The sequence below is a fragment of the Gouania willdenowi genome, chromosome 24 (assembly GCF_900634775.1).
Source record: "Gouania willdenowi chromosome 24, fGouWil2.1, whole genome shotgun sequence".
In the NCBI taxonomy this organism is placed as follows: domain Eukaryota; kingdom Metazoa; phylum Chordata; class Actinopteri; order Blenniiformes; family Gobiesocidae; genus Gouania; species Gouania willdenowi.
In genome coordinates this window covers 20,976,022-20,999,071 of record NC_041066.1, presented here as the reverse complement: position 1 = coordinate 20,999,071, position 23,050 = coordinate 20,976,022, and the positions used below count along the sequence as shown (strand labels likewise).

The 23,050-nt window shown below is 36.0% G+C and overlaps 3 protein-coding genes across 5 annotated transcripts in view; 2 read left to right on the top strand and 1 right to left on the bottom strand.

Moving 5' to 3' along the window:
* fam49a (family with sequence similarity 49 member A) overlaps positions 1-8,237 on the top strand; it is a 33,960-nt gene extending 25,723 nt beyond the window's left edge. For both annotated transcript variants that reach the window (XM_028439901.1, XM_028439902.1), the window contains exons 4-12: positions 1,035-1,156; positions 1,993-2,098; positions 2,175-2,311; positions 4,038-4,115; positions 4,215-4,331; positions 5,330-5,409; positions 5,493-5,619; positions 5,694-5,764; positions 6,570-8,237. In XM_028439901.1, the coding sequence (XP_028295702.1) occupies positions 1,035-1,156; positions 1,993-2,098; positions 2,175-2,311; positions 4,038-4,115; positions 4,215-4,331; positions 5,330-5,409; positions 5,493-5,619; positions 5,694-5,764; positions 6,570-6,633 (902 nt within the window). In that variant the 3' untranslated portion in view covers positions 6,634-8,237. The remainder of the gene's footprint in view (positions 1-1,034; positions 1,157-1,992; positions 2,099-2,174; positions 2,312-4,037; positions 4,116-4,214; positions 4,332-5,329; positions 5,410-5,492; positions 5,620-5,693; positions 5,765-6,569) is intronic.
* Positions 8,238-9,428: 1,191 nt separating this feature from the next.
* Positions 9,429-16,504, bottom strand: fbxo16 (F-box protein 16). Its single transcript, XM_028440010.1, has 8 exons — positions 16,409-16,504; positions 15,546-15,581; positions 14,901-15,107; positions 14,653-14,817; positions 13,681-13,946; positions 12,552-12,657; positions 10,104-10,326; positions 9,429-9,556 (listed from the first exon to the last, which is right to left on the bottom strand). Exons 1-8 carry the CDS (start codon positions 16,502-16,504, stop codon positions 9,447-9,449), a joined length of 1,209 nt encoding a protein of 402 aa, XP_028295811.1. The 3' UTR covers positions 9,429-9,446.
* Positions 16,505-19,493: 2,989 nt separating this feature from the next.
* Positions 19,494-23,050, top strand: part of fzd3a (frizzled class receptor 3a) — a 28,210-nt gene continuing 24,653 nt past the window's right edge. For both annotated transcript variants that reach the window (XM_028440027.1, XM_028440026.1), the window contains exons 1-2: positions 19,494-19,630; positions 21,078-21,617. In XM_028440027.1, coding sequence (XP_028295828.1) covers positions 21,417-21,617 — 201 coding nt within the window. In that variant the 5' untranslated portion in view covers positions 19,494-19,630; positions 21,078-21,416. The remainder of the gene's footprint in view (positions 19,631-21,077; positions 21,618-23,050) is intronic.

Sequence of the window (23,050 nt, the reverse complement as noted above, 5' to 3'; positions counted from 1 at the left end):
TGGGGTGGGGGCGGTGTGAGGAAAACAGTAGTAAACCAAATACCACCTCCTGTATGACTTACTTTACACAATTATTTTCCTCAGTACAATTCAGCTCTTTCCACTAGAGCACAAGTGTCAAACTAATGGCCCAGGGACCAAATCCGGCCCTTTAGAGCTTCCGATTCAGCCGCATGAGAAAGTAAAAATGACAGCGAAAACATTAATCATTGTGTAAATGAAACCCAACATTATTTGCAGGGGCTCACAGGTTTCCTGGTGCTTATATTGTATGGTTGAAGTCATTTATAATGTTAAACTGTTCAAAAAAACTCTAAATTCCTTTCAAACCTTCAATTTCCCTCAATTAAATGGTCACAAAATCTCGGAAATTTAAAGTGAAGACCCTGTAATCTACCACTTATTGCTTGGATATTGCCAGTTTCTTACATATTTTGTATTTTATGTATACATAGAAGTGTAAACTAGGGCACAATAATGTTGAAATGACTTGTTTTCCCACATAAAATCTGTGGCCAACTTGAGATCAAACTGCTCTGTATTTGGCCCCTGAACTAAATGAGTTTGACAGCCCTACACTAGTAAAACAACCTTTAGGTTTGATAAAAGGAAATAGAGTGAAAACAGAGCCTTTCTGTCTGCTACTCAGTCGAGCTGTAAAGTAACTCCTTTAAGTCGTACAGTATGATTAATTTTAAAAACAGACCATTAAGACGTCTGGTAAATTAAATTAAAGAGATGAAAGCAGTCGCTTAAGGCAGCAAATTCCTGTAAGTCTCCTTACTGTTGTATGAGTTTGGGTCCAAAAAGAAAAAGGATGACTTCCCAGAAGCAGATAATTTATCACACATTTCTGTACTCTCAAAGTGAGCAAAAAGGTTGAACTTTTTATAAAAAATAAAGGAAAATAAAATAACAAACATAGTGAAAATGCAGGTATGCTTTCTTTGTGATGTGCTGTAGTACTTTAGATAAATATTGTAGCTGTGTGTGTGTTTGTACCTGTGTCTAACACTTGTGTTTGTATGCATCAGATGCCCAGCCGACAGACGCAGAACGTGAGGTGTGGAACCAGGTGAACTCGGTGCTTCAGGACTCGGAGAACATCCTCTTAAGCCTGCAGGGCTACAAAGGGGCCGGTCAGGAGATTAGAGATGTACGGTTCACATTATCTCACGATGGGTCATTCCATGTCATTTTAATAAACAAATGGCCCACGCACTTTGGTCTAAAATCACACTGGCACACTGTCCATTTTTAGCTTTATTGGATGAATACTTTGAGATTTGGCCAGTTTAGTTCCTTAGTTTGTCAATTGTTAGAGTGTCCTTATGTTTTTTCTATTTTCAGCTTCCAATATCTCAGGGAATACACTGCATAGGAAACTGAAATTTGGTATATTAATACAGCTCCACCTACTCTCTGAGAATATATGAAAATATCTGCTATACATTCTATCTGGTGGTCATGCCAGCCTCTTAAAATGGGAAAAAAAAGTTTGTCAGGGTTTGGGGCTCGAACATGTTTGGACCTTCAGTAAACAACTTGCCTCAGGTCCCTGTCATTTGATCAGCTTTGAGTTATGAACATAGACTGTTCACATCACTAATGAGTAGTCACCTATATGTATTGGTTCTTGGGTGACAGTCTCTTAAAATCTGAAAAAATACTTTTTTTGCTTATTTCATTGGCCCATAACTGCATGTGTGAATGTCAGACAAAATCAGATCTCTGTTTTAATTTATACTATAGTGGTTACTCTTTCCTGGGATAGAAGACAATTTTTCTCGATGCGACTTTTTCATTTTTATTTTGGACCCTAACTTTGGGTTATTTCACCACTCGCTGATATTGAAAATCCTCTGTGCCACTGTCTTATAATCATTTATTGTTTATTAATATTTTACTAGGTTTATAAAACCCATTGCATGAGAAAAAAAGTATATTTTTGAAAACACAATATTTATTATGAAAATGTTTTTGTTTTTCAAGGCCATTCAGAACCCCAATGACCTCCTACTGCAGGAACGAGCCTGGAACTCCGTCTGCCCACTGGTCATCAAACTCAAGAAGTTCTACAGCTTTTCCCTCCGACTAGGTGTGGTCACATGACAAAGTGTCCATTTCTGATAAAGATCAATGTGTAAAATGCTTGTGTGTGTGTTTGTGTGCAGAAGAGGCTCTGCAGAGTTTACTGGAGTCACTGACGTGCCCCCCCCTCACACCCACCCAGCACCTAGAGAGGGAGCAGGCGCTGGCCAAACAGTTCGCTGAGATCCTTCACTTCACGCTGCGCTTTGACGAGCTCAAGGTCACAACTTAAACACTCACGCTGCATTTTTTCACTTTGACCACATCAACACACTAAGCTTTAGATTCGTCTCTGAAATCTGACGTCATCACTCGTACTATAAGAGCAATAATTTACTGTGGGTACTCATTTAAAGGACAAATATCTAAATAATCTGATGCATTAATTCATTAAACAATCCAACCTTATTGTTAACTGATTCCAAGATAAATGTGCAGCTCTGCCATCAGAAGGCTGTGCTCGATACGCCCTCAAAGTAAGTCCACCAGGGGGCGCCCTAGTCCCATAGACTAGAACAGGGCTGTCAAACTCATTTAAGTTCAGGGGCCAAATACGGAGCAGTTTGATCTCAAGTGGGCCACGGATTTTATGCAGAAAAATGAGTAATTTCACCATTATTGTGCCCTAGTTTACGCATCCATATGTATGTAAAATACAAAATATGTAAGAAACTGACAATATCAAGCAATAAGTGACAGATAGTCACAAAAGGATGTTCACTTTAAATATCCTAGATTTTGTGACTAATTTCTATTTGATTAAGGGAAATATTATGTTATAATTTGAGGAAAAATTTAAGGATTTTGTAAGAATTTTTTGTTTTTCAACAGTTAAACATTAAAAATGACTGCACTCATGTGACGTAAGCAAACTGCGAGCAAATATTGTTGATTTTCATTTACACAATGATTCATGTTTTCTCATGTCATTTTGACTTTATCCCACGGGCTGAATTGGATGCTCCAAAGGGCCGGATTTGGCCCCCGGGCCATGAGTTTGACACTTGCACTATAACATACATCGGCAAACAAAGCCGATTTCTATCTCAGATCTGACTCAGAACTCTGTGTGTAAAACATTTACCTTTGAAACTTGACTTTAAATTTAACCTTAATTTAAACTTATCCTCAGAGACTCTCTCCTCCAGAGCACGTACACACACAAACACAAGTGTGTGATAAAGTCTTTAAACTTGGCTCACAAAAGTCAATTTTCTCCACTTTGCCTAATTGTGCTTCATACTTTTAATCATACGTGATGGACCAGTACACGGTACACTAGGAATTGTTATAGAAAGAAAATGCATCACACTGTAGTAACATTTGTTCTATTGTTATTTTTGTCTTTTTTTAATAATATGTTAAGGTGTCATATATTCTGACAGTTTTTTTTTTTTTGGTCAGAAAATGTACTATGAACTAATTTTGATCTCCTGACATGTTTCAACTTTCAGTCTTCCTCAGAGGCATCTGCTGATCACTTTGATTTTTCCTCATGAGTTCTTTCTGGGTGGGGCCAACTTGACAGTTCTGTCAGGCTGGCCATGCCCCCTGTTACCCAGTGATGGAGGAGAAGAGAGTCTCAGGTGTGGGAGAGTAAGACTCGGAAAGAACTATAAGGACACATCAGAGCGATCAGCAGACGCCTCTGAGTAAGACTGACAGTTGAAACATGTCAGGAGATCAAAGTAAATTTCCTGGGAGAAAAAAAAAGTTTTCTGAATAAAAGAAACCTTAACATATCGTTTTATTTCTCGTAACCTCCCAACTGTAACAGTCAAACTCTAGCTTAAGCACAAAAACATCTTCCTTTGTCCACATTTTATGTTTTAAGTTGTGAATAAAAGTCCTGAGAGTTTTTGGTGAAATAGTGAAGATATGTTGGATGTATGTGAGATATTTCTGCTCAGTCCAACAGGTGTATGAACTGTTTGTTTTCTCTTTAGATGAGGATTCCTGCTATTCAGAACGACTTCAGCTACTACAGAAGGACCATCAGCAGAAACCGGATCAACAACATGAACGTTAGTGGTTGACTTTGGTCACATCAGATAAGAATCCATCAGCAAAACCAAGCTGAGAGGAAAACAACTTAACATCTGTGTTTGTTTCCACTGCTACAGTTGGACATCGAGAATGAAGTGAACAACGAGATGGCCAATAGGATGTCTCTGTTCTACGCTGAGGCCACGCCCATGCTGAAAACCCTCAGCAACGCAACCACAAACTTTGTGACAGAGGTGACGACATATGTTAATCATTATTGATGATAACGTTTTGTGTTAAAGCAGTAATCTGTTTATTAATATCACACCTCGTCATCCCTTCATCTATCCTGATAAATGTCCACACAGACGCACAGATGAGCTGCAGGGGACGGAAAATTACTGATAAAATAACGAGATCTTAAGCTGAAGAATTAAAAAAAATAGAAACGTTTCAATGGAATTGTTTATTGGAATTAACCAGAAATAGGGAGTAACTATCATATCTAATCATAAATATTAGCATCCATGTAAAATATTATATTTCAACAGATTTAATTAAAACTTTACATTTATGAAAGTTTTGCAGGCATTTTGTTTTAAAATAGTACAACTATAAACATCAAAAACAGCAGCACATATACCAGTAACTGCTCTTCAAGCAAAAACATCAATATTGAGTCAAATATTACTCATCTACCGGTCTCTGATAGCAGAAATATTCTCAAATATACTTCCATGAGATCTGGTTAGTTCAAGATGATTCATATGTACTTTTTTAAGGTATAAGATGGTTCTAAAAAGTCCTTTTGATTTTTTTTTGTTATTGTTTTGGGTTTTTTTTTTTTAAAGGTGGAAATATTTCGTTTATTGGTAATACATTAAACACATTTTTTGTTATATACATTTCGACTACTTTAGGTGTAACATCCCTACTAAGGGTCAACCTTAAATCTTGTAAATGTCCTTTTTATTCCCATGGAAAGTTTCCAATTGTGAAAATTCCCAAAATGAACAACCTTACTGAGAAAGTCACCATCTCAAAATGAATTTACAGCTAAACTAGTAAACATTGATCATCCTTAAACTCTGGTTTCTATAATGTTAGGGATGTAATTAGGTAGTAAATAAGGAAAAGAAGACCAGCATTAATCACCGTATTCAGTCACAGAGTGTAGATCGTGGCTGTTAGATAATCCAGAGTATTTAAAACTTAATGTTGAAGTAACGTGTTGGATTTGTCTTTTCATTAGAACAAGACTCTTCCACTGGAGAACACCACAGACTGTCTAAGCACCATGGCCAGCGTCTGTAAAGTCATGTTGGAAACACCGTTAGTGACACACAAAAGAAAAAAAAAAACAACCATACCAGGAAAATGTTGATTCTAATGAAATTCTCTTGTTTTGTTTGTAGGGAATATTCCAGCCGCTTCAGCAGTGATGAGACACTCCTGTTCTGCATGAGGGTTATGGTTGGAGTCATCATCCTTTATGACCACGTTCATCCCAACGGAGCCTTCAATAAGTCCTCCAAGATAGATGTGAGAGCCTGGAACACACACACAAACACAAACTCAGTGATCTTACAAAGGGTCATTTATTTGTTTTTCTTTAGATGAAGGGATGCATCAAAGTCCTGAAGGACCAACCTGCTGACAATGTTGAAGGCCTCCTGAATGCACTCAAGTACGTTCTTTATCCACTCTAGAGAGTAGTTCCTCAAGTAGAAGCACAAAACAACAACAAAACTACACAAAAGGACAGAAAAATAGTCACAATGACTCCAAAAACAATATAAAATGACAGAAAAATACACAAAAGGACAACAAAAATACATAGGACAGAAAAATACACAAAATAACTCCAAAAGTAATATAAAATGACAACAAAAATACATGAGGACAGAAAAAAAACACAAAACGACTCCAAAACAATACAAAATGACAGAAAGATACACAAAAGGACAGACAAATACACAAAATGACAACAAAAATGCACAAAATGACAACAAAAATACATAAAAGCACAAAAAAATACACAAAATGACTCCAAAAACAATACAAAATGACAGAAAGATACACAAAATGACAACAAAAATACATAAAAGGACAGAAAAAATACACAAAATGACAGGAAAAATACACAAAATGAAAACAAAAATACATAAAAGGAGAGATAAATACACAAAACGACAACAAAAATACACAAAAGGACAGAAAAATACACAAAAGGACAACAATTTCATATTCATACTTAATGGTGTTCTTAAATTCTTACGGCAATCGGTGGTTTTTCAACGTACAGGAAAATCTGTTTTTTTTACTGTACACATGACGATAAACACTTTGAATCTTGAATCAAAAACACACTAAATGACTCCAGAAATTTTAAATACAACTGTAAAATAGGCAAAAGTAACAAAATTAATAGACTGTACTGTGTGTATGCGATTGTATAGTAAACAATGATCCTCACTCGTGTCTTTCCTCAGATTTACCACCAAACACCTGAACGACGAGTCCACTCCAAAGAACATCCGGACGATGCTCCAGTAACACTTGTGCTTTTTTTTTTAAATATATATATAAAGTAAATAAGTATACACGAATATGAAGAGGATTACTGCTCGGACCTCCAGAAAGATGTAAATGTTTACATTATTTAAAAAAAGACTTGATATTGATACTTGTGTGTATTTGCGTAGTCATTCCCTCCATTCTATTGAAACCCTCTGTGTAACAACAGAAAACAAAGTGAATTTTGCATGAATTGCCTTTGATGATCAGCGCTAACTAATAAGCACAAACCGTCAACCTTACGCTGCACAGAAAAAAACCGTCAAGGCAGCATTAAAAAATGTCCTTTTTCTACCTTTTTTTAATGATTTAAATGATTCTGTGTTTGAATCCCCCTTTTATGCTTCATGGCATCACAAATAATCTGAATTTTTATTTTGATAATATATGTTATGTAAAACAAAGCTACATAAAGGGTCCATTGTGGTTTAATTCATGACTCTCCCAACAGTGCGGCTGTAAAATTAGATTGAACACAAAGTATGGAGTGAACCACCTTACACTGATTTTTACCTGCACAGCGGATTTACTGTTAAAAACGTTTTTGTTAATTAATCCTTATCTACTTCCATCCATACTTGGTTCATCTGTAGTATCATCTAAGGCCACAAGAGGGCGTTAACATCTACTGTCAGCAGAAATGCACTAAACTAAATACATGTTTAGGAAAGATGGTGCTTTTTGTTGGTTTTTTTACCATTCTGTGTGGACTTTAATTTTCTTTCACAAGCGAAAAATAGAAACTAATCTGTTAAAGTTGTCTGTTTAATATTTTTTTTTTTTTACAAAAGGCTAAAAATATATTTAATTGTGAATATATTATGAAGGTTTTTTTTTTTACTACTGATATTTTTTGAAGACACGTTTTGAAATATTTGTATACAAACTCAATGGAGGAATTCCCCCCTTTTTTTTTTTAAGGGACTTTTTTTGGGGAGTTTTACATGATTTTAATAAAAGTTTTTAAAATGCCAGATTCTTAGGATCATTTCACATTTAAACTACGTGTGGATTTGCCTTAAAATAAACTGCTGAAGTTAAACCTCAAACACCCATCATCAGACAATCAGATTTTTTATTTTATTTTTTTTATTGTGACTATTTTGTAAGGCACAGCGATGACATGTAAAGCAGCTGAAAAGCATTTTCTTGGGTTAAAGCTAAATTGTGGGACTTGTGCTGCACAATCATACACTGTATGTACAATGAGCTGTTGTTTATAATCCATCCTATTGTATTTAGTCATATTTACATGTGTTTGCCTGGGCGTGTGTTTGAATATGTGTTTTAACTGTAAAATATGGAGCAAACAGGAGCTGCTCATGTTAAAGCCACGTGTGTGTATGACAGTAATTCCTCACGTTACTAACAAGGAAGGGTTTTAAAGACTGACGGAGCTTTTTTTTTTTTTTTTCTGCCCCTGATTTCGCTTTATTGTGTTAATGTTATGTCCAATGTTTGGTCTTAACCTGGTGGTTATTGTTGAGTTTTGTTTAATTTTTTCAGATCAGACTCACTTTTTGTAAATTTGCTATGGCTTTGTTATTGGATACTCAGCAGGATGTGAGAATAGGTTAATAAAAAGGTACATTTCTTAAATCGGCTGTTTTGCTCCTTTATCTGTACTTTGTTTTGTTTGTTGAAACAAAATGAAAACAAAAAAATACTCTTCAAACACAAAACATCAACAAAAAAATACTTCAAAAACACAAAACATCAACAAAAAATGACAAAAAAAAACCATAGAAGTGACTCCAAAAACACAAAACTACTAAGAATTACTCCAAAAACACAAAACATCAACAAAAATGACTCCAAAAACAAAAAAAACGACATTAGAAATGACTCCAAAAACATAAAATTACTCCAAAAACACAAAACAACAAAAAATTACTTTAAAAATACAAAATAACAGAAATGGCTCCAAGAACACACAAAATGCACAAAAAAAGGCAAAATATGCAAGATGACAACAAAAATACAAATAAAATAACAGAAAAATGTACATAGCAATGACAGTACCCAAAACCTTTTGTTCTATTTTTTACTGTCTACACAGGCTGTCGAAGGTCAACACTATGAAGTGCAATCTTTTTATGACAGCTATGCATGTTTTATTATTGCAATTAAATAAACATATGTATTTAATTGCATAATTGTGACCATCACCAGCCCTCCCTAAGGAAGGGTAAGAAACACTTAAAGGGAGAATATTATGAAAAAGAGAGGACAGTGTTACACCTAGGTGAGGGGGTGAGGAACTGGGGGGGGAGGAGTTAGGGTGGGGCGGTGGAAGGAATTGTTAAGTCAACTATTTTTTGACACTCCGTTCGGCGATTTGGTTTGAAAATGACACCACATTTATACCATTCAACCAAGGTAGACATTTTATTTAGACAAAAAGTTGATGTTGGAATTTAGCCAAACTTTTCAATGACAGCATGAATCTAGAATTCTAGTTTTCCCATGCTTATATCACATGATTTTTTATCTCAAATTGAGGAAAGATATCAAAAAAAAATATAGGAAAAAGAAATCCTGCAAATTTTCCTCAAATTATTTCACAACATAAATAAAAAGATGGTCACAAAATCAAGGAAATTTAAAGTGAAATTCTTGTAGAGGCTGAAATCTGTCACTTATTCCTTGGATATTGTTGGTGTCTTACATACTTTATATATCATTTATATGTAGAAGTGCAAACTAGGGCACATTAATGTTAAAATGACTTGTTTTCCCACATTAAAATCCAGAGTCCATCAGATCCAACTGGTCTGTATTTGACCTCTGTCCTAAAGTAAGGCACTCCCAACACGTTGTCCTTCTGCTCTTATCCTCATGGGCTGATGATGTTCTCCTTTAGTGTGACACGTTCTGGGCCAGAGATCAAACAGTGGCACACCTGCAATAATAAAATCACATAATAACTTAAGGTTTCTTTTATTCCCAAACTATTAAATCAATTATTTCATTAAAAAAAAAAAAAAAAAAGTCTTTTATTTGAATTTTTCATATTTTTTTAATGATGGATGTAATTCTGTGTTTCAATCCCCCTTTTGTGCTTCATGGCGTCACAAATAATCTGGATTTTTCTTTTATATAAAGTAAAACAAAGCAACATAAAGGAGCTTGGGGTCAAATTGACCCCAGAGGAACACCAATGTGTGCAATAAGTGTTCTGCACATTGAAAAAATATCGTCATAAAAATGTTATGCTTTAATTGACTGTACCCATCAAATTAGGGAAACGTCATGAAATATGAAGCAAGAAAAATAAAGTGAACTATTTTTTTTTTTTTTTTTTTTTTTAATAGATAACATGAGGGTTAAAGAACTTTGAATAGATTGAACCTTTGTGTGAGTGGTTTTTAACCTGATTCATTCTTCTTGCTGTGCCCTTGCATCATTCTCAGCCCAGAAGAAGAGTCTATACTGTATATATGACTTACTGGGAGGGCTCCTGTGGGAGCGCTGGGACGCCCTGAGGGCCTCAACACTCAGGCAGGGAACAGGCGTCCTCACCGGGGGTGGACGGAGCCCAGCGTTCAGTCGGGCCAGGTGGAGCAGGAACATGTTTGGAGTCTCACTGCTGATGGAGGAGTGATGAAGGCAGGACGAGGGCGGAGGAGGAGGAGGAGGAGGAGAGGGTCTGCACTTGGAGCTGAGGAACATCTAAAGCAAACATTGATTAGATTTACATAAATAAGAAATAAGATTGAAAGTCTTATAGTTTTCTCTGCTTTCTCCAGTGTTCATTATTTTGTTGAAAATGTTCAAATGTTATTTTAAATAACAATAACTAGACCAGGATTTTTCAACCTTGGGCTCGTGACACCATGTGGGTTCACTTAGGAATAAAACGGGGTCGCCTGAGATGTATACGTTGAGTTTGCGGGGTGTGTGGCGGGGACAGGGGGAGCACAAAATAAATATGAATTCATTTGTTGTTCTTTTAAAAATACAAGTTATTTTTTGGAGTTCGAGTCATGTACCATAGACCCAACAATTTTGCTTTTGTAAACATGGCTGACATCTTCATTCGTTTCTTGACAAATCCGGTCAACGTGGGTCAGCAAAGTCACCTGGTGAACACCTGATACACAGTGTCACAGAGACAAAGTCACAGCAGAACAGAGCAAATGTTTAGTTTTGGTAGTTTTAATATAAAGTGCTGCCCTGAGGCTGTACCGTTAAAAAAAAAAAACAAAAAAAAACAACATTTGCCAGTAAAACGCCTATGTGAAGCTTATTATTAGGCAGTTTTTTTTGCAAAAAATTAAAGAAACAATGATAAAAAAAACAGTGGATTATTTGATCATTTGTCTTTGGCTTCTATAGAATAAACATTTAGTTCCAAAGGTGAGGATTTATGGAGTAGAAATGGCTCCAGGCAGGACAGGAGAAGCAGAAATGTTCTCACCTCAGTCACTGATGGGCAGCACTTTATATTAAAACTACCAAAACTAAACATTTGCTCTGTTCTGCTGTGACTTTGTCTCTGTGACACTGTGTATCAGGTGTTCACCAGGTGGCTTTGCTGACCCACGTTGACCGGATTTGTCAAGAAACGAATGAAGATGTCAGCCATGTTTACAAAAGCAAAATTGTTGGGTCTATGGTTGGTTCTTCTTCTTCTTTATTGGAAATTATCCAATCAAAACCACTTTAAGCCTTAATAAAATCCCATTTCAAGTTGATAAATGGTTATTTTTACCCTTTTCCTGCAACTACATAAAACTTGCCATATTCTAACCTATTTTCATCACTTTTTCTTGCCTTATTTTTGCTCTTTTTAATGCAATTTTGCTATATTACTCCCATTTCTGCCACTTCTCCATCAAAATACAAGGCCTTTTTTTCCACTTTCATGACATTTTCAGCACTTTTAAACCCTCTCCACCACTTTTCCAATGTTGCACAATACATATGTTGACCCATTTTTGTCACTTTTAACCTCTTTTCACTATATATTTTTTTAACCACATTCATGATTTTTCATGTTCATAATTGTTCCTACTTTTTTCTTGCCACTTTTAGGACAATATTGACACTTTGAACTTTTTTTTTTCTGTCTATTTTTGGCCACTCTAATTTTCAACTTTTAACGAATTTGTGTGGTTTTTAAAATCCCATTACATCTTTTCCAACATTTTTGGTCACTTTTAACTCATTTTATTTCTGATTAAAGGATTTACATCTTTAAGATGACTATATACTATGGAGCAAGTAATACATTTCTTGGATAACAGTGTATATTATTCAGATAAATAAATAAATAAATAAATGTGGTTATCACAGATTCATAGAACAATGGACCATCATTTTGCTGACTTCATGGATGGGCCCCAAAAATCTCTCCCCTTTATTCCCCCTTATAGATGACCCTGTCTCCACATGACTGTTCTTCAATGTTCATGTCTGTGTTCAACCACCTTGAGCTACAGTGGGGGTCCCCGGTGTCTGGAACCTTTATTTTGGTGGTTGGGGGCTGTAAAGGTTGAGAACCACTGCTTTACTAAAACTAGACTATAACTGGAATGGTCGTGATAACTAAATTTAGTTGCATTTTAGTCAAAAGATTATGACTAAAACTAAATCAAAATTACCACTGGTTTCATCTTGCCCTAAATGTCCAAATTCTTGGTGACCTCTGTTTGACCTTCCCCTCCACTCTTTCCCAAAACTCCAACATAATTTACCCCCCACCGTCTCCGTGCTGCAGCAGCTCATCATTAACATGGATTTTCCTGGCAAACGTTGCTCCATAATGCATGACGCCTGCTGGCTGCTCCGTCTCCAGGGAGTTTTACCACATTTAATATCTCTTTAGATTCAGACAAGCAGGTCACGTTACAGTAGGTGAGGATGGATGAACTGGTGAATAGAGCCGAGCTCACCAGCGATTTGGCTTTCCTCAGTTTGTAATTGGTCTCAGATACGGTTCTTCTTCTGTGGTTGTCGCCGAGCGCTGAGGTGCTGATGGAGCTTCTGCCTCGGGTTCGTCTGGAGAGGAAGTGAAAAGATGGATGAACGTTGGAAAACAACCCAGGTTTGTGACAGAAGTTTAAGGAATCGTCACCATTTTTACAAATGATGCCTAAAACCTTTGAAATGCAGATCTATGCCTAAGAAAACGCATGTTTTTGCACCATATTAGTTTATTAACTTTTAAAAATGGGACTACTTAACCATTTTAGAACCGGTGTTCGCCATCTTGACATCACGTGATTGATGACCTCACATGGCCCCACTGCCTTTAAACGCCCTATTGTGGAGTGAAGGATTCAGCCTGTTTTTTTTTTTAGATCATTTAGCAGCTTTTTCAGTCAAAATGACAACTTTTGCTGCTTTTGGTTGCTCTAAATAATCAGGAAAAGTTAAAGATGTTGATGTAAACCTCCTTTGTTTACGGAAAGAGGATAAAAACAGTTGTGACCCGAAAAATATTCTATGACCGCTGGGGGCGATAGTTCCAACTCTGCGGTTTGGTAGTAGACAATGAAGCAGAGAAGAAGAGCTCTCCTAAGAGTCCTTTACTCTCCCTTAAACAGTGCACGAATGACGCTCTGATGGCTGAAAGTAGAGAATAATCACAGACCGTTGAAGGACTCTCATCCAAAAGGACTTTTATCCTCAGGGTTTGTGCGTCTTCAACAGTCTGTGATTATTTAGAGCAACTAAAAGCAGCACAGGTTGGCATTTTAACCAAAAAAACTGCCTAAAATGACCTAAAAAACAGGCTGAATGCCTCATTCAAACAATGGAATGTTTACAGGCTGTGTGGCCGTGAAACGTCTTCAATCACATGATTTCAAGATGGTGGAACACAGGTTCTAAAACTGTTAACTAGTCCCTTTTTTAAAGTTAATAAAAATATTTTGGTGCATAATAATGCATTTTGTTAGGCATATACAGTATATTCCAATATGTACATTTCAAAGGTTTTAGGTCACATTTGTAAAAACAGTGGAGGATCCCTTTAAGACTATTAGCATCCAGGTAACCATGGTAACTATGAGCTCTTACGCTCTGAGAGCCTCCTCCATGGGGTCCAGGTTGTTCAGGTAGTTGTATCGTATGATGTCTTTAGGATGTTTGTCTGAGTTTCTCCATGGTGGCGGTGCTGCTGTCTGTCTCTCTCTGAACTCCTTCTTTAATCCTGATCCTGATCCTGATCCTGAGCTCAAATTCAGCGGCTCGGCCGCAGAAGCTGGACGACCTTCAACGGTCGAGGACCTGCAGGTGAATCCTGTATCTGCTGACACGGTTAACTGTCCCTGAGAGGAAGCAGTCTGGGAGAAGAGCTTGAGTTATTGCGATAAATTGTGATGTATATCACATTGTTTAGTATTGGGATATATTGTGATGTATATCACATTGTTTAGTATTGGTATATATCGTGATGTATATCGCATTGTTTAGTATTGGTATATATCATGATGTATATCACATTGTTTAGTATTGGTATATATCATGATGTATATCACATTGTTTAGTATTGGTATATATCGTGATGTATATCACATTGTTTAGTATTGAGATATATTGTGATGTATATCACATTGTTTAGTATTGGTATATATCGTGATGTATATCACATTGTTTAGTATTGAGATATATTGTGATGTATATCACATTGTTTAGTATTGGAATATTTTGCAATATATCGTGATGTGCACCATATTGTTTAGTATCGGGATACATTGTGATGTGTTATGATGTATATTGTATTGTTTACTATCCGGACATATCGTGATATATTGTGATGTATATCATATTGTTTAGTATTGAGATATGTTGCGATATATCATGATGTAGATTGTATTGTTTCGAATCGGGATATATTGCAATATATCGTGATGTATATCATATTGTTTAGTATCGGGATATATCGGGAAATCATGTCTCATGACATGCAAATTGGGAATTGTATCGTATTGTCATATTCATGCCAATGCACACCTCTAGCTGATACGTGTTGATATGTTTTTTCCTGACCTTCATCATGTTGAGTCTCATCTCCTGGACTGTCTGAATGTAGTGTCTCTTCCACACACTCTGCTCAAATGGAGAAGGACAGAAACTGATGCACCAGCCCAACTTCAGGCACTTTGGCATCCAAAGGTGGTCCAGCTCCACCATGTTCCTCCAACTCCAGCTCACCTACAGGTGTGGGTTTTGTTGGGTAAACATGTTTGTTGTTTGTTTGTTTGCCCACTGTGATGTCAGAGTGTGTAAATGACCACCTGGGCACAGCGGCACAGGCTGCGTGGGTCCAGGAAGGAGAAGATGTAGAGACTGAGGACTCTGGGCAGCACACGGCTGAAGTCTGCAGACTGCACAGGGAGATGCGTGCTCACACTGAGGCTCAGGAAGCGCAGCTGCTCCACGGAGCTGCTCTGAACCAAGTCCTGCAGCACCGTCTTCCTCTGGGTGTCCGACCACCTGTCGAACTGTAGGACACGCACAGATTTCATCTGTTAGAACCTGCACAGTGAAGTCCACGGCTTCAGTCTCACAGTGTAACACAGAACCATCACTGCAACATCTATGCAGTGACAATCATGCCACAACCTCAAAAAAAGCATGGTTATTTTTCCAGCTGCAATTTTTTTTAATCTTTTTTCCTTTCCAAAAATGTTGTATCACTTTGTTATTGCATATTGTAAACTCAATTTATTGTCCCATCCCTATGGTTCTGTAACTTAAGACATCTTCATTTGTATGTTTAAAACAGGCTGTATTTGTTTGATAGGTACGTTTCTTATTTGCAAAACAAAATGCATTAGTTTTTGAATGATGTTTTGTATTTTCAGATCACATTGAGCTTGTTTGTGAATTGAGTAAAACATATTTTAACACCATAAATAACATCAAACACTTGAACTCACCCACTTTGCAAGAAGACTCCGCCTCTCTTTAAAAACCTAAAGAATGGTGGGAGGAAATAAAATGGGAGATATTACAAAACACTATTAAAAGAAAACACACATTTTATAAAGTAATTATTCAAAATAGATTTTTCAATTTAAGCCCATGGAGGTCATTGGGTCCTAAAATATACAATCTCTGTTACAGGCAATTACCAGCCTTGGTTTGAGTCTCATCTGCCTCTGTAGTGTTAGTCATATGACAGACATGGGCAAATTGTGGCCAAAAACGCACAAAATTGACATAACAATACACTAAATGACAGCTAATATACAAAGGAACAACAAAAATAAGCAAATTCACTCTCAGAACATACAACATATGACAACAAATTAACACAAAAATTACTGAAAAAATATACAAAATACCTCCAAAAATACACATAACTGATTTTAAAAACACAAAACAACAAAGAAATGCACAAAATGACCCTAAAAACACATAAACCAAAAGCAAAAATACACAAATACATACAAAATCATAGAAAAATGCACAAAAGAACGACAAAAATACACAAATTTACTCTAAAAACACACAAGGCACCAACAAATAAACACAGAAATAACTAAAATCTATACAAAATGACTCCAAAAACACAAAAACTGACTGAAAAATACACAAACCAAAAGTAGAAATACACAACTTTAAAAAAAAACCTACAAAATGCACAAGGGGACCATAAAAATACACAAATTTACTCGCAAAACACATGACGACAACAATTAAACACGGAAATAACTGAAAAATATACACAATGACACATTTTTGGTCTTATGTTGTGGGTCAGTAAGGATAAAGTACGACAGTTTTAGAACGTTGGAACCTTGTTGTTGGACACCAGGTGGTTGAGAGGGGTCCAGGAACTCAGTTTGGTTTGCATTTTCATGCTTTCGGGGGGAGGTCGTGGTGCTTGGGGCATCTTGAGGTCGATGGAAAAAAGGTTAATGTGTTATAACACAAGAGAATAAAACACTGATTTCAAGAAGATACGGCAAGAAACTCTGTCACATAGATGCATCTACTTTTTGAATGTTCTGAACTCTCATTCTAGTTTTATATTTATTGATATTTACTGATATTTAACTCACCTTTTATTCTCAGCAGCTGTTTAGAAATAAGAACCCACTCCTGTCTGTGTTTCTGTTCTCCAAACTCTTCTTCTTCTTCTTCTTCCCACTTCCCTGCATAGTTTACTGGTCTCCATGGCTACAGTGAGTGCACTGGTCTCCTTACACTAAACTGGCTGAGACAGCATGTCATGTGCAGGAGGGAGGAGCAGCAGAGCTGGGTTGGACATCTCAACAGCAAAGAATAGCAGACAATACATTTAATACATAGTTATGGACTATTGGAGCTTATTTAGTCAGCTAATCTGTCAAAAAGAGAGGGAAAGTAAAAACCACACAGGGATCTCGAAGATGTTGTATGCACTGACCTATAATACAAAAACAACTGCAAAAATGATCACAAAAAAACATTAAAAAATTTAAATAACAACAAAAATAGACTAAATTACTCCAATAACACACATCACGGTTGCAAAATCACAGAAAATTTCACAAAGACACACGTTTTGCACACAAGACGGCAACAAATAAACACAGAAATAACTGAAAAATATACCAAATGACTCAAGAAATACACACAACTGTCTCTAAAAGCACAAAAAACAGCAAAAATACACAAAATGACAAAAAAATATTTATTACAAAATCACAGAAAAATGCACTAAATCCCAACAAAAATACACAAAAAAAAAATACACAAAATTACTCCCATAACTCCCATACGACTACAAAAGTACAGAAAAATATACTAAATGACAGCAAAATTATACAAAAATAACTCAAAACATACAGATGGACAACAAAATACATACGAATGTTACAAAAGTACAGAACAATATGCAAAATACACAAAATTACTAAAAATAAAAATAAACACACGCACACAAGATGATTATTAAATGTGACACCAAAACACAAACCAATAAAAAAAAAAAAAAAAAACAGAGAATCAGAAACATATAATTTTATATTAAAACATGAGTCTGCGATATTATCCCAGTAAACCTTATACCAGTCCACATTAATGTTAAACATTCTCCCAATCAGAAAAAAACAAACTAAAATGGGTTTATTTTCTGATTAATGATTGGGAATATTTGACATAATTTTGTATCATAATAATGATGTTATTTCCATTTGAAGATTTAAAAAAACATTTTAAGTTTCCTGATGGTAAATAGATGTTTTATTGCGTTTTTATTACACAATATTCCAACAGTAACAGTGAAGGCTGTGTAATATTTATCCATCAAACCGCCTCAGGCTGCAGCTTTACATCTAATATTTTGTTCTCCAACAACAGTCACTGAAGCTTTCATTCAAAAGCGCGCTCGTGCACGGATGATCAACCACGCACAGAGGACAGAAAGACAGACCGCATCAAGTTACACGTGCAGCAGGGCGTCACCGGAAACAACGCATCAAAGGTTTCACAATAAGAGTTTACAAATGTAGTTTATTTGATATACTGATACCTATCATTATTTAATATGATACACAACAAAATGCTTAATAAATGTGCAAACCAACTTGAAGGTGTACATTGAAAAACACCTATAGGTACCCACAAAAGCATGTGGTAAAGTCAAGGCCCGTGGACCAAATATGGCCCTTTAGAGCAGTCTTATTTGACCAAGACTGACAAATAAAGTGTCAGTCTTGGTCCCACCCCAGGCATGAGATGGCCGGAAATGATAAAAACTATAGAAATAAATCTATTCAGGAGCCACTAAATCAGTGTTTTTCAACCTTGGGATCGGCACCCCATGTGGGGTCACCTGAAATTATTATTTTTATTTATTTATTTATTTTTAAAATCAAAACAACAAACAATACTAAACCATTGTATTCATATACTGTCACGTTGTGAAATATAAATCTAGTTAAACAAAAATTCCACTTATTTACAAAATAAGATCATTTAAAATGTGTGTTGTCACTCGTTCACTCCATCATTATGCTCTAGAATTGTTTTGAAATAGTTTTCTAAGTGTTGCAGTGGGACAAAGCGGGTACTAGGATTCAGAAATAAGAGAAAGGGGGAACTTTGAGAACCACTGTTTTCAGAGCATCTAATTTGAGCAGAAACAGCGCTATTACTTTACGCACTTTCTTACGAAAAGTAATTAAGGAAGTGGGTGTGGCTAATCGCCAGGCTATGAGAATGTTTCTGGTGGTCAAAGGGGCCGTAGAGGTGAAATGGCATCCACGCTTCTGTCAGTATGCCTCATGGGCAGCTGTGGCTAGAATGTAGCTCATCACCACAGTTGGTATGAGTGATGTGAGTAATGGTTTCTGTCTCCTTGAAAAAAAAAAAGCGCTATATAAATCCAAGCTATTACTATTTGGCAGAGGTGACAACAAGTAACAAAGTACAAATACTTTGTTGCTGTACTTAAGTAGTTTTTTCTGGTATCTGTACTTTACTTGAATATTTATTTTTTTTTGGCAACCTTTTATTTACAAATTCTATCTACGAGTGCTAAATTTTTCTACAAGTTCTAAAAAATGTTAAATTCAAAGTTGCTCTCGGTTTTTTTTCTTTCTTGACACATTTTATTTGCACATTGTATTTATTATGATGACTGCTAAGGGACATTTGTTTTACTTTTTACTTAAGTACGTCTAGTAGCATGTACTTTTTTACTTTTACTCAAGTAAGGGAGCAACTTCAATACTTTTACCAGAGTCATTTTTTATTCAAGTATCTATACTTTTACTTGTGTACTGAAGACTATAGAGTACTTTTGCCACCTCTGCAATTTGGAAACGACTAAATAACCCCTTTTCCTTTGTAGGCTTTTACTTTGAAAGCCCATCCCGGAAGCTGTTTTGGTAGCACGGCTAGCTTGCCTGTCAGTGTTGGAGCAGACGGTGCAGCATCGGGCGGAGGGGTTCGGTCACTCACTCATTGTTAGACCTCGGATAGCGGAGGAACACCTCGTCCCTACGTGTGACCCTGTCCCTGCTTCGCTCAGGTAAAGTTGACTTTAAATACTTTGTCTCACATTCAAAGGCGGGGTCTTTGTCATCAACGAGCACCTCTCGGTGACCGCCCGGCTCGGCGCTGCGCGGTGTGCTCCAACACACGCACGGAGCGCTCCGCCTCGGTATCCACCGGGAACGATGAAGACAAGATAACCGACCGTTATCTTTAGTCTCCGTTTAAAACATTAAGACACTAAAACAACTACGGACACCAAAAGGTTTATAACCTTCGTCTGCGTACGTTTAACTAATTTAATGTTATTTCTGTATTCAGACCAAGGTGGAGTCCTGTACGGATCAGGTAGGCTAACGACTGCTGTAATATCACATTAGTAATTAACACATAGTGAACACAGCTTTGGTAAATTAAGGTTAAATTAACGACAGGTGATATTGTATTATATTATATTATTAATGTGAGTGAATGGAGAGAAAAGCTGCTCTTTGGGTGTGTCTGTTCTCTCCTTCACACACACACACACAACTAAAAATAAAATAAAAAATAAACATTGCATTTGGCTTCAGAAAACACTAGTAATGTACTTATATCATACATATAAAGGAAAATTATAAGAGAAACGGTTCTGTTGTTAATAATTGGTTTTTGGTTTAATTTTAGCTAATTTTCTATATATAATCGTTGTGTGTGTTCATTATGTTAACAGTTAATTAAGCTTCTTATGTAAAAACAGCTAAAAAGCCATTTTAAGCAGTGCTTTTATGTCTCCTTACCATAAATTAGTCATTTTCTCTTTAGCTTTATCTGTTGTAGGTTTTAATTCTCAATCAATACATTATTGAAGTGTGGGAAAAGAAAAAAAAAAGCTTATAAATATGAAATATTGTTTAATTATAATAAAAGCTAAATGTGGGGATTGTATAGCTTAACTAACCTAAACCATATTCAGTAGGATAAATATACCATTATAATAATTTTCTGGTTAATTATTGGTAATAAGAATCATAATAATTAAGTATTGTTGTAATAATGCGACCATGACAAGGAGAAAGTGGGTGAGAAAAGGGATGGATAATTAGTAGTAATATTATAGTTATAATAATAATAATAATAATTGTTGTGTGTGTTTGTTTTTTTTAATTCATGCATATTTTTATGCGTGCAATCTTGTTTTTAAGGAATAAGAAAAAAATTAATGTAGAGATTACTCACAGCAATAAAGTGTTTACATGATAGAGGGTAAATGGATGAATAATGTGACATAAAGCTGATTTTCTTTCTTTATTTCATCCAAGTGTTGAATTTGTTTTATATAATGCACAATATTGTTTAATCTAATATTTAAATTATTAGTGCAGATCTGTAATTTGTTATATAATATTGTGAATAAATCCTATTTATTTCTATTATTACAGGCCAATGACTAATTTGATATTAACATAATCATTGTTAATTGTTTGTTTTTGTCCTGATTTCAGGTGTAACATCTAATAATCCATCAGAGGTCATCTTTGCTGAGTTGGGAAAGGGTGGAAAGAAAAAGCACATTTTGGTGGTAAAGGACGCTGCTTATTCCAGGTGATGGAGACCTTATGACTCAGTGGATTTGCTCGTATGATGGATGCAACCACGTACGACTGCAGCGATGATGGACGACGCAGACCCTCTCTCTTTGTGATCTAAGGAGAGCAGAAAAAACTCCCACTCAGCACAGTGGTTTTCCTTCCATTGTCAGTTGAGCTAAACGCTATCAAGGTCCAGGATCCAACCCATCCATCCATCCTCTACGTCTGCCTTCTTCCTCGTGAGGACCAGTCATGGATCTCCTGTGGGTTTTTTCCGTGTCCATGCTGACGGCGTGCGTCGCCATCCCCATGGACGCGGCCGCAGGAAGTCACAGCCTGTTCAGCTGTGAGCCAATCACGTTACGCATGTGCCAGGGGCTGCCGTACAACTCCACCTTCATGCCCAACGCCCTGAACCACTACGACCAACAGACAGCCGCCCTCGCCATGGAGGTACAGTAACACTGCCAGGGATGGGGTCGCTTATAATTGTAATCGCGTAGTTGATAATTAATTACAATTAGAGCTGGGTGATATGGACCAAAACTTGTATCTCAATATTTTTTCTCCAAATGGCTATATAAAATATTAATCTCGATATTTTTAACTTAATAAAGTTTTACCAGAAAGACAATTCTGGGTTAAATTTGCTGATGCAAAATGTCACACAGTCACATTTATTACAAACAGCTGTGAAATATGAGCCACTTTTGCCTTTTTTTCCTCTAAGAGACAGCACGTGTGAGTGAGTTCTGTAGTGCTGCTTGTTTAGGGAAGGTCTGGGATAGGACGCACTCAGAAATAGGGATGTCCCGATACAATTTTTTCACTTCCGATACAATACCGAATTTGCATCCTTGCGTGTTAGCCGATACCGAAATCAATCCGAAATGATATCAGCACAAATCATACATACTTTTATTATTATTTTGTAGTGTGGAACGTTAGAAAAGGCTTAATTATTAAAAAAACAAAAAACAGACCCATTTATTATAAACCAATGGATTACATATAATTAACCTTTTAGAATAAAATATTCTATGATTGAATAGAAATTATTAAAAATAAAATAGATGATAATGAAAAAATAAATCCAAAAAACTAATATATATTATATCGGCGATTTTTAAATGCAGTCCGATAAAATCTGATATGAATTTTCTGGCTGATATCGGGCCGATATCAGTATCTAATCGGGACACCCTGCCACAGAAATCCATCTAACTGTGCTTTTCATGCTTTTCTGAGAAGTAATTAAAACAAGTATTTTATGCAAGATAAGCTATAAAATAGATTTCTCAGAAATATGGACAAATTGTAAATCACACGGTTTGACTGTACTGTAAAAATAATATTAAATACTTGTTTGATGTGATCTGTACTGTGTGATTGTATAAATTAAATAAAGACAAGTAAAAAAAAAAAGAAATACATATCTCGATATAGGTGATTTTGTCATTTTCTATAAATCCAAACTACGGTAGAAAACTTGATATCTTCTTGAATCTCGATATATCGCCCAGCCCTAATTACAATTATGTAGGGATGCACAATTAATTGAATTTGAATCATGATCACGATTTTGGTTGCCGCGATTAAATTAACCTGATCGTCGGCAATATTTACATTTAAAATGTGGGCTGTGCTGCATATTAAATCAGGCACTTTCTCAACCATTAGTCAGTGGCAGCCAGGGTTGGGCTCAATTACATTTTTCAGTTACAATTACCCTTGTTCAATTACATTTCAATTACGATTACAGCTACCTGCATTTTTTCCAATTACAATTAAATTACAATATATTTTTATCTTAAGAAAGTCAATTATAATCACTTTCTAAGTTACTAAAGTTTAATTACAATTAATCACAATTACTGAGCCTGTAA